This window comes from Anomaloglossus baeobatrachus, chromosome 11, assembly GCF_048569485.1.
Source record: "Anomaloglossus baeobatrachus isolate aAnoBae1 chromosome 11, aAnoBae1.hap1, whole genome shotgun sequence".
NCBI classification, from domain to species: domain Eukaryota; kingdom Metazoa; phylum Chordata; class Amphibia; order Anura; family Aromobatidae; genus Anomaloglossus; species Anomaloglossus baeobatrachus.
In genome coordinates this window covers 145,109,368-145,124,944 of record NC_134363.1, presented here as the reverse complement: position 1 = coordinate 145,124,944, position 15,577 = coordinate 145,109,368, and the positions used below count along the sequence as shown (strand labels likewise).

The following is a 15,577-nucleotide window of genomic DNA, read 5'->3' as shown; positions in this document are numbered from 1 at the left end:
CACACGTACGTCTGCGCCGCAAGTGGCGTCCATAACCTCTCAAACGTCGGCATTTGCGTCCTACGCTATTAATGCTATCCTGGACTCTGCGAGCCGTACGGCGGTTGCAGCCGACAATTCGGTGGCAATACGCAGGGCCTTGTGGCTACGGGAATGGAAGGCAGATTCGGCTTCCAAAAAGTGCTTAACCGGTTTGCCAATTTCTGGCGACCGTTTGTTTGGCGAGAGATTGGATGAAATCATCAAACAATCCAAGGGAAAGGAAACATCCTTACCCCAGGCCAAACCAAACATACCCCAACAGAGGAGGGGACAGTCGAGGTTTCGGTCCTTTCGGGGTGCGGGCAGGTCCCAATTCTCCTCGTCCAAAAGGCCTCAGAAGGATCAGAGGAACTCCGATTCATGGCGGTCTAAGGCACGCCCAAAAAAGACCGCCGGAGGTGCCGCTACCAAGGCGGCTTCCTCATGACTTACGGCCTCCTCACACCGCATCCTCGGTCGGTGGCAGGCTCTCCCGCTTTTGCGACACCTGGCTGCCACAGGTAAAAGACCGTTGGGTGAGAGACATTCTGTCTCACGGTTACAGGATAGAGTTCAGCTCTCGTCCTCCGACTCGATTCTTCAGAACATCTCCGCCGCCCGAGCGAGCCGATGCTCTTCTGCAGGCGGTGGGCACTCTGAAGGCGGAAGGAGTGGTGGTCCCTGTTCCTCTTCAGCAACAGGGTCACGGTTTTTACTCCAACCTGTTTGTGGTTCCAAAGAAGGACGGGTCTTTCCGTCCTGTCCTGGACCTAAAACTGCTCAACAAACACATAAAGACCAGGCGGTTCCGGATGGAATCCCTCCGCTCCGTCATCGCCTCAATGTCCCAAGGAGATTTCCTTGCATCGATCGATATCAAAGATGCTTATCTCCACGTACCGATTGCTCCAGAGCATCAGCGCTTCCTGCGCTTCGCCATAGGACACGAACACCTTCAGTTCGTGGCACTGCCGTTCGGCCTGGCGACAGCCCCACGGGTTTTCACCAAGGTCATGGCTACAGTAGTTGCGGTCCTCCACTCTCAGGGTCACTCGGTGATCCCTTACTTAGACGATCTGCTGGTCAAGGCACCCTCTCAAGAGGCATGCCAACACAGCCTCAACGCTACTCTGGAACTCTGGAGACTCTCCAGAGTTTCGGGTGGATCATCAATTTCCCAAAGTCAAATCTGACACCGGCCCAATCACTAACATATCTTGGCATGGAGTTTCATACTCTAGCAGCGATAGTGAAGCTTCCGCTGAACAAACAGCGTTCACTACAGACAGGGGTGCAATCCCTCCTGCAAGGCCAGTCGCACCCCCTGAGGCGCCTCATGCACTTCCTAGGGAAGATGGTAGCAGCAATGGAGGCAGTTCCTTTTGCGCAGTTTCACCTGCGTCCTCTTCAATGGGACATCCTACGCAAATGGGACAGGAAGCCGACGTCCCTCGACAGGCACGTCTCTCTCTCTCAGGCAACCAAAGCTTCCCTTCGGTGGTGGCTTCTTCCCACTTCATTATCGAAGGGGAAATCCTTCCTACCCCCATCCTGGGCGGTGGTCACGACGGACGCGAGTCTGTCAGGGTGGGGAGCAGTTTTTCTCCACCACAGGGCCCAGGGTACGTGGACTCAGCAAGAGTCCTCACTCCAGATCAATGTTCTGGAGATCAGGGCAGTTTATCTTGCCCTAAAAGCGTTCCAGCAGTGGCTGGAAGGCAAGCAGATCCGAATTCAGTCGGACAACTCCACAGCGGTGGCTTACATCAACCACCAAGGGGGAACACGCAGTCGGCAAGCCTTCCAGGAAGTCCGGCGGATTTTGAGGTGGGTGGAAGCCACGGCCTCCACCATATCCGCAGTCCACATCCCGGGCGTAGAAAACTGGGAAGCAGACTTTCTCAGCCGCCAGGGCATGGACGCAGGAGAATGGTCCCTTCACCCGGACGTGTTTCAGGAGATCTGTTGCCGCTGGGGGATGCCGGACGTCGACCTAATGGCGTCCCGGCACAACAACAAGGTCACGGCATTCATGGCACGATCTCACGATCACAGAGCTCTGGCGGCAGACGCCTTAGTTCAGGATTGGTCGCAGTTTCAACTCCCTTATGTGTTTCCTCCGTTGGCACTGTTGCCCAGAGTGTTACGCAAGATCAGGGCCGACTGCCGCCGCGCCATCCTCGTCGCCCCAGACTGGCCGAGGAGGTCGTGGTACCCGGATCTGTAGCATCTCACGGTCGGCCAACCGTGGGCACTACCAGACTGACCAGACCTACTGTCTCAAGGGCCGTTTTTCCATCTGAATTCTGCGGCCCTCAACCTGACTGTGTGGCCATTGAGTCCTGGATCTTAGCGTCTTCTGGATTATCTCAAGAGGTCATTGCCACTATGAGACAGGCTAGGAAACCAACTTCCGCCAAGATCTACCACAGGACGTGGAAAATATTCCTGTCGTGGTGCTCTGCTCAGGGTTTTTCTCCCTGGCCATTTGCCTTGCCCATTTTTCTGTCCTTTCTTCAATCCGGATTGGAAAAGGGATTGTCACTCGGCTCCCTTAAGGGACAAGTCTCGGCGCTCTGTGTTTTTTTCAGAAGCGCCTGGCCAGACTTCCGCAGGTACGCACGTTCCTGCAGGGGGTTTGTCACATCGTCCCTCCTTACAAGCGTCCGTTAGAACCCTGGGATCTGAACAGGGTGCTGATGGTTCTTCAGAAACCACCGTTCGAGCCAATGAGGGATATTCCTCTCTCACGCCTTTCGCAGAAAGTGGTTTTCCTGGTAGCAGTCTCTTCACTTCGGAGAGTGTCTGAGCTAGCAGCGTTGTCATGCAAAGCCCCTTTCCTGGTTTTTCACCAGGACAAGGTGGTTCTGCGTCCGGTTCCGGAATTTCTCCCGAAGGTGGTATCCCCCTTTCATCTCAATCAGGATATCTCCTTACCCTCTTTTTGTCCTCATCCAGTTCACCAATGTGAAAAGGATTTGCATTTGTTAGATCTGGTGAGAGCACTCAGATTCTACATTTCTCGTACGGCGCCTCTGCGCCGCTCGGATGCACTCTTTGTCCTTGTCGCTGGCCAGCGTAAAGGGACACAAGCTTCCAAATCAACCCTGGCTAGGTGGATCAAGGAACCAATTCTCGAAGCTTATCGTTCCTCGGGGCTTCCGGTTCCCTCAGGGCTGAAGGCCCATTCTACCAGGGCTGTGGGAGCGTCCTGGGCCTTGCGGCACCAGGCTACGGCTCAGCAGGTGTGTCAGGCAGCTACCTGTTCGAGCCTGCACACTTTCACGAAACACTATCAGGTCCATACCTATGCTTCGGCAGATGCCAGCCTAGGTAGGCGAGTCCTTCAGGCGGCGGTTGCACACCTGTAGGACGGAGCCGTTACGGCTCTATTATGAGGTATTATTTACCCACCCAGGGACTGCTTTTGGACGTCCCAATTGTCTGGGTCTCCCAATGGAGCGACAAAGAAGAAGGGAATTTTGTTTACTTACCGTAAATTCCTTTTCTTCTAGCTCCAATTGGGAGACCCAGCACCCGCCCCTGTTTTTTTTGTGTACACATGTTGTTCATGTTGAATGGTTTCAGTTCTCCGAGATTCCTTCGGATTGAATTTACTTTAAACCAGTTTATAATTTTTTCCTCCTTCTTGCTTTTGCACCAAAACTGAGGAGCCCGTGGGAGCACGGGGGGTGTATAGGCAGAAGGGGAGGGGCTTTACACTTTTAGTGTAATACTTTGTGTGGCCTCCGGAGGCATAGCCTATACACCCAATTGTCTGGGTCTCCCAATTGGAGCTAGAAGAAAAGGAATTTACGGTAAGTAAACAAAATTCCCTTCTTTTGTGCTAACCACAGGTCGGCGCAAGGGCCTCCCTGCTTCTAAGCCGACCTTAGCCCGTTGGATTCGGTCGACCATTTCGGACGCCTACCAGAGTACTCTGGTGCCTCCCCCGCCGGGGATCAAAGCACACTCGACCAGAGCTGTCGGTGCATCTTGGGCTTTTAGGCACCAGGCTACGGCTCAACAAGTCTGTCAGGCTGCCACTTGGACTAGCCTGCATACCTTTTCGAAGCACTACCAAGTGCATGCTCATGCTTCGGCAGATGCGAGCTTGGGCAGACGCATCCTTCAGGCGGCTGTCGCCCACTTGTGAAGTTAGGCTCCGCCCACCCAGGGACAGCTTTGGAATGTCCCAAGGTCTGGGTCTCCCAAAGGAACGATAAAGAAAAAGAGAATTTCTTTGTCGCTCCATTGGGAGACCCAGACAATTGGGTGTATAGCTTCTGCCTCCGGAGGCCACACAAAGTATTAGACTTAAAAAAGTGTAACCCCTCCCCTCTGCCTATACACCCTCCCGTGGATCACGGGCTCCTCAGTTTTATGCTTTGTGTGGAAGGAGGCACACATCCACTCATGCATTCTCATATTAGTTATGTCGGTTGGAAGAAAAGAGGGCCCCCGGCATGTTCCCTTCTCACCCCACTACGTCGGCGGTGTTGTTAAGGTTGAGGTACCCATTGCGGGTACAAAGTCCGGAGCCTCATGCCGTCTCCTTCACAATCCCTTAGCGGCTCTGGGAGAAGTGGGATCCTGAGCGGTCATCCATTTACTGGGACCGGGCTCCCTCCGCAGCCCCTGTGGGAATCGTCTTTTGGCTTAACTCAGTGGTCCACCTCTGCCACCCACAAAGATGGACACACACTAGACCTTATCTTCACCCGCCTCTGTCCCCTTTCTGACTTCACAACTTCCCCCCTCCCCCTATCTGACCACCATCTTCTGACCTTTTCAGCCCTGTCCTCCTCACCTACCCCCCCTGTCCAGCACCTAGCACATCCCCGCAGAAACCTTGCACACCTCAACATGCACACCCTCGCCGACTCTATCCTCCCACTGTCCTCCATATCGTCCCTCCACGACACAGACAGCGCCACTACTTTCTACAACACCACCCTCACATCAGCTATTGATTCAGTCGCTCCCCTTGTGCATGGCAGAGTGAGACGAATCAATAGACAACCCTGGCACAACAGCCTCACTAAAAAACTGCGGCAAAGGTCTAGGGCTGCAGAGCGGCGGTGGAAGAAAACGCACTCCCAGGAAGACTTCACCACATTCAAAAATGCAATTCACACATTTCGTTCAGTCCTCACCTCCGCTAAACACGACTACTTCAGAAACCTCATATCCTCTCTAACACACAACCCCAAACAGTTATTCAACACTTTCAACTCCCTCCTTCGCCCACCACTGCCCCCTCCAACCTCCCTCATCTCTGCAGAAGAATTTGCCACCTATTTCCAAGAAAAAATCGACCTAATAAGGCAAGTCTTCTCTGCTCAGCCACCACAACCCCTTCATGTAGCTGACCACTGCCCCTCCCCCATAAACTTCCTCCCCACCATCACCGAAGGAGAGCTTGCACGTCTGCTCTCAAAAGCGCACCTCACCACCTGCGCACTTGACCCCATGCCATCCCACCTCCTTCCCAACCTCACCACCATCCTTATTCCAGCCTTAACCCATCTCTTCAACCTATCTTTAACGACTGGAACCTTCCCCTCTGCCTTTAAACATGCAACAGTCACACCTATCCTAAAGAAACCTTCCCTCGATCCAACCTCTACTACCAGCTACCGCCCCATATCACTACTCCCACTTGCCTCAAAACTCCTGGAACAGCATGTCCATGCTGAACTTTCCTCCCACCTCTCCTCTAACGCTCTCTTTGACAACCTACAGTCCGGCTTCCGTCCACATCACTCCACCGAAACTGCCCTGACTAAAATCACAAATGACTTGCTTACTGCCAAAGCGAACAAGCACTTCTCTATACTCCTACTCCTAGACCTGTCCTCAGCCTTCGATACCGTTGACCACTCCCTCCTACTACAGATCCTCTCTTCCCTTGGTGTCAGAGACCTCGCCCTCTCTTGGATCTCTTCATACCTCTCAAATCGCACTTTTAGTGTCTCCCACTCCCACACAACCTCTTCATCCCACCATCTCTCTGTTGGCGTCCCTCAAGGCTCTGTCCTAGGACCCCTACTTTTCTCTATCTACACATTTGGCCTGGGACAACTCATAAAGTCCCATGGCTTCCAATACCACCTATATGCCGACGACACCCAGATCTACCTCTCTGGCCCAGATGCCACATCTCTGCTGTCCAAAATCCCGAAATGTCTATCTGCTATATCCTCCTTCTTCTCCTCTCGCTTCCTAAAGCTCAATGTGGCCAAAACTGAACTAATCATCTTTCCTCCGTCTCACCTACACTCTCCACCTGATCTATCTATTACAATAAATAACACCACGCTCTCGCCAGTACCCAAAGTTCGCTGCCTCGGAGTGACCTTTGACTCTGCCTTATCCTTCATACCACACATCCAATCCCTCACCACCTCCTGCCGTCTTCAACTCAAAAATATTTCCAGAATCCGCCCTTTCCTCAATTTGCAATCTACTAAAATGCTAGTGCATGCCCTCATAATCTCCCGCCTCGACTACTGTAACATCCTCCTCTGTGGCCTCCCTGCCAACACGCTTGCCCCTCTCCAGTCCATCCTTAACTCTGCTGCCCGACTTATCCACCTCTCTCCTCAATACCACCCCGCTTCTCCTCTCTGCATGTCCCTCCACTGGCTTCCAATCTTCCACCGTATCCAATTCAAACTTCTAACACTGACCTACAAAGCTGTGCATAATCTTTCCCCTCCGTACATCTCCGAACTACTCTCCCACTACACTCCAACACGTCACCTCCGGTCCTCCCAAGATCTCCTCCTCTCCTCCTCTCTCATTCGCTCCTCACACAACCGACTCCAAGACTTCTCCCGAGCATCCCCAGTCTCCTGGAACTCGCTGCCTCAACACGTCAGACTATCCCCTACTCTTGCAAACTTGAAACGGAACCTGAAAACGCACCTGTTCAGAAATGCCTACAATCTACAATGAACTCGCTGCCGCCCGACCACCGTGCGCAGCTGCCGCCCGACCACCGTGCGCAGCTGCCGCCCGACCACCGTGCGCAGCTGCCGCCCGACCACCGTGCGCAGCTGCCGCCCGACCACCGTGCGGAGCTGCCGCCCGACCACCGTGCGGAGCTGCCGCCCGACCACCGTGCGGAGCTGCCGCCCGACCACCGTGCGGAGCTGCCGCCCGACCACCGTGCGGAGCTGCCGCCTGACCTACACCCCACCTATTGTCTCCTCCCCATAATCCTATAGAATGTAAGCCCGCAAGGGTAGGGCCCTCTTCCCTCTGTACTAGTCTGTCTACTGTAACTTGTATACGTATTTTGTATGTAACCCCCTTCTCATGTACAGCACCATGGAATTAATGGTGCTCTATAAATAAATAATAATAATAATAATCTGCCGGACCGGAGTCTATTCAACCTCAGGGACCGGGCCCTCAAACTCAAAGGTACTCTGTGTCCCCATTGGGGACTGTGCAGGGAGCGCACCTTCTTCCCGGACGCTGCGGCAGCTGCTGAATTGAGAAGGCCGGCGGATTTCCGCGCCGACCGTGCCTGCTTGTCGGGCGCGGTCTCAAATTTAGTCCCCGGCTTCATCGCGGCCTAGTCTCAAAAATCCCGCCCCCGGGCCTGCCTGTCAGGGGTAAGGGCGGGACTGCCGACCTGACGTCGGATGTGAGGGCTGGAGCATCCTGCATGTTTCCTCCCCCCTCACTGATCACTGTGGGGACCCCAGATTCCCGCACTTTCCTGGCGCCGCCCACGGCTCCACTCCTCCCCTGAGAGCTCCGGCAGCCATTTTTTGGCATTCTGCCGGTGGAGGATTCTCAGGGAACAGCTCTGCAGCTCCGGGGGACCTAAGGCAGGGAATCTGGAGGACACACACTCCGCTTGTTAGCGGTCGGTAACCCCTAGGGTGCCGGAATAGATACGTATTTATATATATATTTCTGTTCGGTCGGGCTGTATACCCTTTTTTGCCCATATACCCTCAGTGATCATTCTCCTAGGAGACAACAGCATGTCGTCCACAAGGAGCAAAGCTGTTAAGGCACAGGGTTTTTTTGCGGCCTGTACCTCTTGTGGGGCTATGTTACCTGCGGGTTCCACCTACCCTCACTGTGAGCAATGCTCGACCCCTGTTTCGCTTGCTCAGCCGGAGCCTCGGTCACTAGTGGGCCCCTCGGCTCATGTAGACCCCCCTGCTCCCCCTGTCCAGGCGGCAGGGACAGAGTTCGCCTCTTTTGCTGAGAAACTCTGAGTCACTTTCACAATCCATGGCTCAGTCTATGGACAAATGGTCTGCCAAGCTGCTAGAAGCTTTGCAGTCCAGACCGGTCCTTACACAGGCCCCGGCCCCTGTTGGATCGTCGCCTCCAGGCCCCTCTCGGTCCGCGCCGCAGCGCGCTCCCAGGTTGGGCCCTAGGTCTCACGTGGAGGACTCCTGCCCGGACCACAGTCCTAGACAGGCTAAGCGGGCTCGCTGGGAATCTTCCCCGACTTCTTCACGCTGCTCGGGTTCCCAGCTTGAGGACTCTCTGGAGGGCGAGGCGGACGTCGCAGCTCAGGGCTCTGACCCTGACGTCGCCCTTAATCTTGATACACCTGAAGGGGACGCCTTAGTGAATGATCTTATCTCGTCCATCAACCAGGTGTTGGATCTCTCTCCCCCGCCTCCTACTGTAGAGGAGTCGGCGTCTCAGCAGGAGAAACACCAGTTTCGGTTCCCCAAACGTACACGTAGTGCGTTTTTCGATCACTCTAACTTCAGAGATGCTGTCCAGAAGGCCAGAGCGGTTCCGGACAAGCGCTTTACTAAGCGCCTCACTGACACGCGTTACCCCTTCCCCTCTGATGTCATTAAGGGTTGGGTTCAATGTCCCAAGGTGGACCCTCCAGTCTCTAGATTGGCGGCTAGATCTGTGGTATTGGTTGCAGATGGCTCATCGCTAAAGGATGCCACTGACAGGCAGATAGAGCTCCTGGTGAAGTCCATCTATGAGGCCACGGGCGCGTCTTTTGCCCCGGCCTTTGCAGCCGTGTGGGCACGCCAAGCTATCTCAGCTTGTCTGGCTGAGATTAATGCTGTCACACGTAATTCTGCTCCGCAAGTTGCGTCTTTGACTTCTCAAGCGTCAGCTTTTTCTTCCTACGCCATGAACGCAGTCCTAGACTCTGCTAGCCGTACAGCTGTGGCATCCGCTAACTCTGTGGCAGTCCGCAGGGCCATGTGGCTGCGCGAATGGAAGGCAGACTCTGCCTCCAAGAGGTTCTTAACCGGTTTGCCGTTTTCTGGCGACCGCTTGTTTGGCGAACGATTGGATGAGATTATTAAAGAATCCAAGGGAAAGGACTCCTCCTTACCCCAATCCAAACCTAAGAGACCTCAGCAGCGGAAAATACAATCGAGGTTTCGGTCCTTTCGTCCCTCCGCCAAGCCCCAATCCTCTTCGTCCAGCAGGCCGGAGAAAGGCCAGAGGAACTCCTATGCGTGGCGGTCCAAGTCACGCCCCCAAAAGGCCGCAGGAGGCACTGCCTCCAAGGCGGCCTCCTCATGACTCTCGGCCTCCCCTGACCGCATCCTCGGTCGGTGGCAGGCTCTCCCGCTTTGGCGACGCCTGGTGGCCACATGTTCAAGACCGATGGGTGAGAGACATTCTGTCTCACGGTTACAGGATAGAGTTCAGCTCTCGTCCTGCGGCTCGTTTCTTCAGAACCTCTCCGCCCCCCGCTCAGGCCGACGCACTTTTTCAGGCAGTGGACGCTCTGAAGACAGAAGGAGTTGTGATCCCCGTTCCCCTTCAGGAACGTGGCTTTTACTCCAACTTGTTCGTGGTGCCAAAAAAGGACGGATCATTCCGTCCCGTTCTGGACCTCAAACTACTCAACAGACATGTGAGAACCAGACGGTTTCAGATGGAATCTCTCCGCTCGGTCATCGCCTCGATGTCACAAGGAGACTTCCTAGCATCGATCGACATCAAGGATGCTTATCTCCACGTGCCGATCGCACCCGAACATCAACGCTTCTTGCGTTTCGCCATCGGGGACGAACACCTTTAGTTCGTGGCATTGCCTTTCGGCCTGGCGACAGCCCCACGGGTTTTCACCAAAGTCATGGCATCTGTTGTGGCGGTCCTACACCCTCAGGGCCACTCGGTGATTCCCTACTTAGACGATCTCCTAGTCAGGGCCCCTTCTCGGGTGGCGTGTCAACACAGCCTTACCGTCGCTCTGGCGACTCTCCAGCAGTTCGGGTGGATCATCAACTTCCCGAAATCCAAGTTGACACCGACCCAATCACTGACTTACCTCGGGATGGAGTTTCATACACAGTCAGCGGTAGTCAAGCTACCGCGGGACAAACAGCTTTCTCTGCAGGCAGGGGTGCAATCACTTCTTCGGAGTCAGTCACACCCCTTAAGGCGCCTCATGCACTTCCTGGGGAAGATGGTGGCAGCGATGGAGGCAGAGCCGTTCGCGCAATTCCATCTGCGGCCACTCCAATGGGACATTCTCCGCAAATGGGACAGGAGGTCGGCTTCCCTCGACAGGAACGTCTCTCTTTCCCTTGCAACCAAGACGTCACTTCAGTGGTGGCTCCTTCCCAATTCTCTATTGCAGGGAAAATCCTTCCTACCCCCAACCTGGGCTGTGGCACACCACGGACGCGAGCCTGTCAGGGTGGGGAGCGATTTTTCTCCACCACAGGGCTCAGGGAATCTGGACTCGATAGTCTTCCCTTCAGATCAATGTTCTGGAGATAAGGGCAGTGTATCTAGCCCTATTGGCTTTCCATCGGTGGCTGGAGGGCAGGCAGATCCGTATCCAGTCGGACAACGCCACTGCCGTCGCATACATCAACCACCAAGGCGGCACTCGCAGTCGTCAAGCCTTCCAGGAAGTCCGGCGGATTCTGCAGTGGGTGGAAGCCACAGCCTCCACCATCTCCGCAGTTCACATCCCTGGTGTAGAAAACTGGGAAGCAGATTTTCTCAGTCGTCAGGGCATGGATGCGGGGGAATGGTCTCTGCACCCAGACGTGTTTCGAGAGATCTGTCGCCGCTGGGGAACGCCGGACGTCTATCTCATGGCGTCACGGCACAACAACAAAGTCACGGCATTCATGGCACGGTCTCAGGATCACAGAGCTCTGGCGGCGGACGCGTTAGTTCAGGATTGGTCGCAGTTTCGACTGCCTTATGTGTTTCCTCCTCTGGCGATGCTGCCCAGAGTGTTACGCAAGATCAGGTCCGACTGCCGTCGCGCCATTCTCGTCGCTCCAGACTGGCCGAGGTGGTCGTGGTACCCGGATCTGTGGCATCTCACGGTGGGTCAACCGTGGGCGCTTCCAGACCGCCCAGACTTGCTGTCACAAGGCCCGTTTTTCCATCTGAATTCTGTGGCCCTCAACCTGACTGTGTGGCCATTGAGTCCTGGCTCCTAGCGTCTTCAGGGTTATCTCAGGATGTCATTGCCACCATGAGACAGGCCAGGAAGCCAACGTCCGCCAAGATCTATTACAGGTCTTGGCAAATCTTCTTATCCTGGTGCTCTGATAACGGTTTTCCTCCATGGCCGTTTGCCTTACCCACTTTTCTTTCATTCCTTCAATCCGGAATGGACAAGGGTTTGTCACTCGGCTCTCTCAAGGGCCAAGTATCGGCGCTCTCCGTATTTTTTCAAAAGCGCCTAGCCAGGCTTCTGCAGGTCCGCACGTTCCTGCAGGGAGTTTGCCACATAGTCCCACCTTACAAGCGTCCGCTGGAACCCTGGGATCTTAACAGGGTGCTAACGGCTCTTCAGAAACCACCTTTCGAGCCGCTGCGGGATGTCTCTTTATCACGTCTTTCGCAGAAGGTGGCCTTTCTAGTGGCAGTTACATCACTCCGGAGAGTGTCTGAGCTTGCAGCGCTGTCATGCAAAACCCCCTTCCTGGTGTTTCACCAGGATAAGGTGGTTCTGCGTCCGGTCCCGGATTTTCTCCCTAAGGTGGTATCTCCTTTTCATCTCAATTCAGGATATCTCCTTGCCTTCATTTTGCCCTAATCCAATTCACCAATGTGAAAAGGATTTGCATTCTTTGGATCTGGTGAGAGCACTCCGACTCTACGTGTCTCGCACGGCGCCCCTGCGTCGTTCAGATGTGCTCTTTGTCCTTGTCGCTGGCCAGCGTAAGGGGTCGCAGGCTTCCAAGTCAACCTTGGCTCGGTGGATCAAGGAACCGATTCTCGAAGCCTACCGTTCTTCTGGGCTTCCGCTTCCTTCAGGGCTGAAAGCCCATTCTACCAGAGCCGTGGGTGCGTCCTGGGCATTGCGGCACCGGGCTACGGCTCAGCAGGTGTATCAGGCAGCTACGTGGTCTAGTCTGCACACTTTCACGAAACACTATCAAGTGCATACCTATGCTTCGGCAGACGCCAGTCTAGGTAGGCGAGTCCTTCAGGCGGCGGTTGCCCACCTGTAAGAGGGGGCCGTTTCGGCTCTTTTATTGAGGTATTCTTTTACCCACCCAGGGACTGCTTTTGGACGTCCCAATTGTCTGGGTCTCCCAATGGAGCGACAAAGAAGAAGGGAATTTTGTTTACTTACCGTAAATTCCTTTTCTTCTAGCTCCTATTGGGAGACCCAGCACCCGCCCCTGTTCCCTTCGGGCTGGTTGTTCTTTTGTGTTCACATGTTGTTCATGTTGAATTGTTCTTTTGGTTCATGGTTTTCAGTTCTCCGAACATCCTTTGGATTGAATTTACCCTAGATCAATTTATAAGTTTTCTCCTTCCTGCTTTTGCACCAAAACTGAGGAGCCCGTGATGCACGGGAGGGTGTATAGGCAGTGTAATACTTTGTGTGGCCTCCGGAGGCAGAAGCTATACACCCAATTGTCTGGGTCTCCCAATAGGAGCTAGAAGAAAAGGAATTTACGGTAAGTAAACAAAATTCCCTTCTTTGTTTACTTACCGTAAATTCTTTTTCTTATAGTTCCGTCTTGGGAGACCCAGCACCCTCCCTGTTGCCTGTTGGCAGTTTCTTGTTCCGTGTGTTATCACCGGCTGTTGTCGTGAACAGAGTCTCCGGTTGTTCCGGCTCTTGCTCTGTTCTACTTGTGGGTGGCTATTTTCCTTCAGCTTTTGCACTAAACTGGCTGGGACTGGCTCACCAGGGGGTGTATAAGCTCAGACGGAGGAGCTACACTTTTAGGTGTAGTACTTTGTGTGTCCTCCGGAGGCAGAAGCTAAACACCCAAGGTAAACAAGGTCTGGGTCTCCCAAGACGGAACTATAAGAAGAAGAATTTACGGTAAGTAAACAAAATTCTCTTTTTTTTCATTCTATACAACATGAAAGCTATTAATCTATAGAGTAGCTGACTCCAGGACTGGTCACAGCAGAAATGGTCAATGGTTTCAAAGAAAGGCTTAGGTGTGTTTTCTTCGAACATAAAAAAAAAGACGAAAAAAATACTCATTAAATGTTTAAAATTCTAGTTCTGAATCTAGATCCAGTCACTCAACACTTGGTATCTGTAAAACTTGCTCTTTAGGGCAGACAGAGTCCTTTATTGTGGTTCCTATTGCCATGCCTCGGGTGATGGATATGGTGTTGTTAATTATTATTTTTTTTAATAATAATCATTATTACTACGCTATTTATTCCCTGGCGCTTTACAAGTGAAAGGGGTATTCATAATAGGGACAAGTACAATAATTGTGAACAATACAAGGCACAGACTGGTACAGGAGGATAGAGGACCATGCCCACGAGGGCTCACAGTCTACAGGGGATGGGTGAGGACAGAGCTGGTTGTGCAGTGGTGTACTAGTTTGAGGGTTACTGCAGGTTGTAGGCTTGTCAGAAGATGTGGGTCTTCAGGTTTCTTTTGAAGCTTTTCACGGTAGGGGAGAGTGTAATTTGCTGGTATAGAGCGTTCCAGAGTATGGGTGAGGCACGGGAGAAATCTTGTATGCGATTGTGGGAAGAGGAGATGAGAGGGGAGAAGAGAAGGAGCTCTTGTGAGGATCTGAGCTTGCGTGCCGGTAAGTACCGGGAGACTAGGTCACAGATATATGGGGGAGACTAGTTGCGGATGGCTTTGTATGTCAAGGTTAGTGTTTTGAAATGGAGCCTTTGGGCAATGGGAAGCCAGTGAAGGGATTGGCAGAGTGGCGAGGCTGGGGAATAGTGGGGGGACAGGTGGATTAATCGGGCTGCAGAGTTTAGGATTGACTGGAGGGGTGCAAAAGTGCTAGAATGGAGGCCACAGAGCTGGAGATTGCAGTAGCTGAGGCGGGAGATTTGAGGGCATGCACTAGTGTTTTTGCTGATTCTTTGCTAAGGAATGCACAAATTCGCGAGATATTTTTGAGCTGTAGACAGCAGGAGATGAAGAGGACTTGTATGTGCGGCTTGAAGGCTAGAACAGAGTTAAGGGTTACCCCAAGGCAGCGAGCACGTGGGACTGGGGAGAGTGAGCAGCCATCAACTAAACTATGTAATTCCACCAAAATTAAATATAAAGGTTGTTCTGGAATCTCTTTAAAATAACCTTAATTTTTCCAATTCTGGGATTATATATATATATATATATATATATATATATATATATATATATATATATATATATATATATATATATATATATATATATATATTTATTATTATTATTATTATTATTATTATTATTATTATTATTGTTTATTTATAGAGCACCATTGATTCCATGGTGCTGTACATGAGGGGGTTACATACAGAATACATATACAAGTTACAATAGACAGACTGGTACAGAGGGAAGAGGGAATATATATATACAGTATATACATTTTTTTTTTTTCCTCTGCTTTAACAGGTACGTGAGGTGCGCAAGGAAGAAGCCCGATATTCCGGGGAGAGCTCCGGTATCCGTGCTGGCGTTAAGAAGAGCATCAAGCTTAAATAAATTTGGAGACTGTACAGTAAATGCTTATATTTGTAACTATATACATTTTCTTTTATTTTCAAAAACTATTATTCTGATCAATTGTTTTTTCTTTCACACTTTCTGTTAAAAGATCACATAAATATTTGATTTTTTTCATAGCTGGAGTTTTCTGTTCCTCTTTATTATTCAATATTCATAAGGGACCCATCTCCAGGAGAGAGACTGTTTTCACATGATTAGAAGTCCATTACTTTAACAATGAAGGCCTTTCCCTTTTGGATGTCAAGGTACCCCTGCTGATCAGCTGGTGCTGTCGGCGGCAGCTGTAAATGTTTAGTTCTGCAGCTGCCCTGTCTTCTGATCGTGACTGGGTGCTCCACATCCACCTCTTGTTGATTTGAATAGGGCTCAGCTGTACAGTACCCACAAGAAAGTATCATCAGAAGACAAAGCTGCTCCGGAGCTGAGCATTTCCTGCTGGCACTGGGAACAGCTTATCGGTGTGGGTGCACGGTGTCTGACCTCAGCCTATCAATATTAAACTAGTGGATAACCTCTTAACTTTCATTGTAATCAATCAGAAAAAAAGCTATGCCTGTGCTGACTTCCTGATGGGCTTCTGCTTGTATGGAAGAGCCAGTCAGAAAAAGCAGAGCT

At 52.2% G+C, this 15,577-nt stretch overlaps 1 protein-coding gene across 1 annotated transcript in view; it reads left to right on the top strand.

Moving 5' to 3' along the window:
* UTP3 (UTP3 small subunit processome component) overlaps window positions 1-15,078 on the top strand; it is a 98,528-nt gene extending 83,450 nt beyond the window's left edge. Inside the window, 1 exon segment of the mRNA XM_075327316.1 lies at window positions 14,849-15,078. Within this exon segment, the coding sequence (XP_075183431.1) occupies window positions 14,849-14,938 (90 nt within the window). The 3' untranslated portion in view covers window positions 14,939-15,078.
* The last annotated feature ends 499 nt before the right edge of the window (window positions 15,079-15,577 follow it).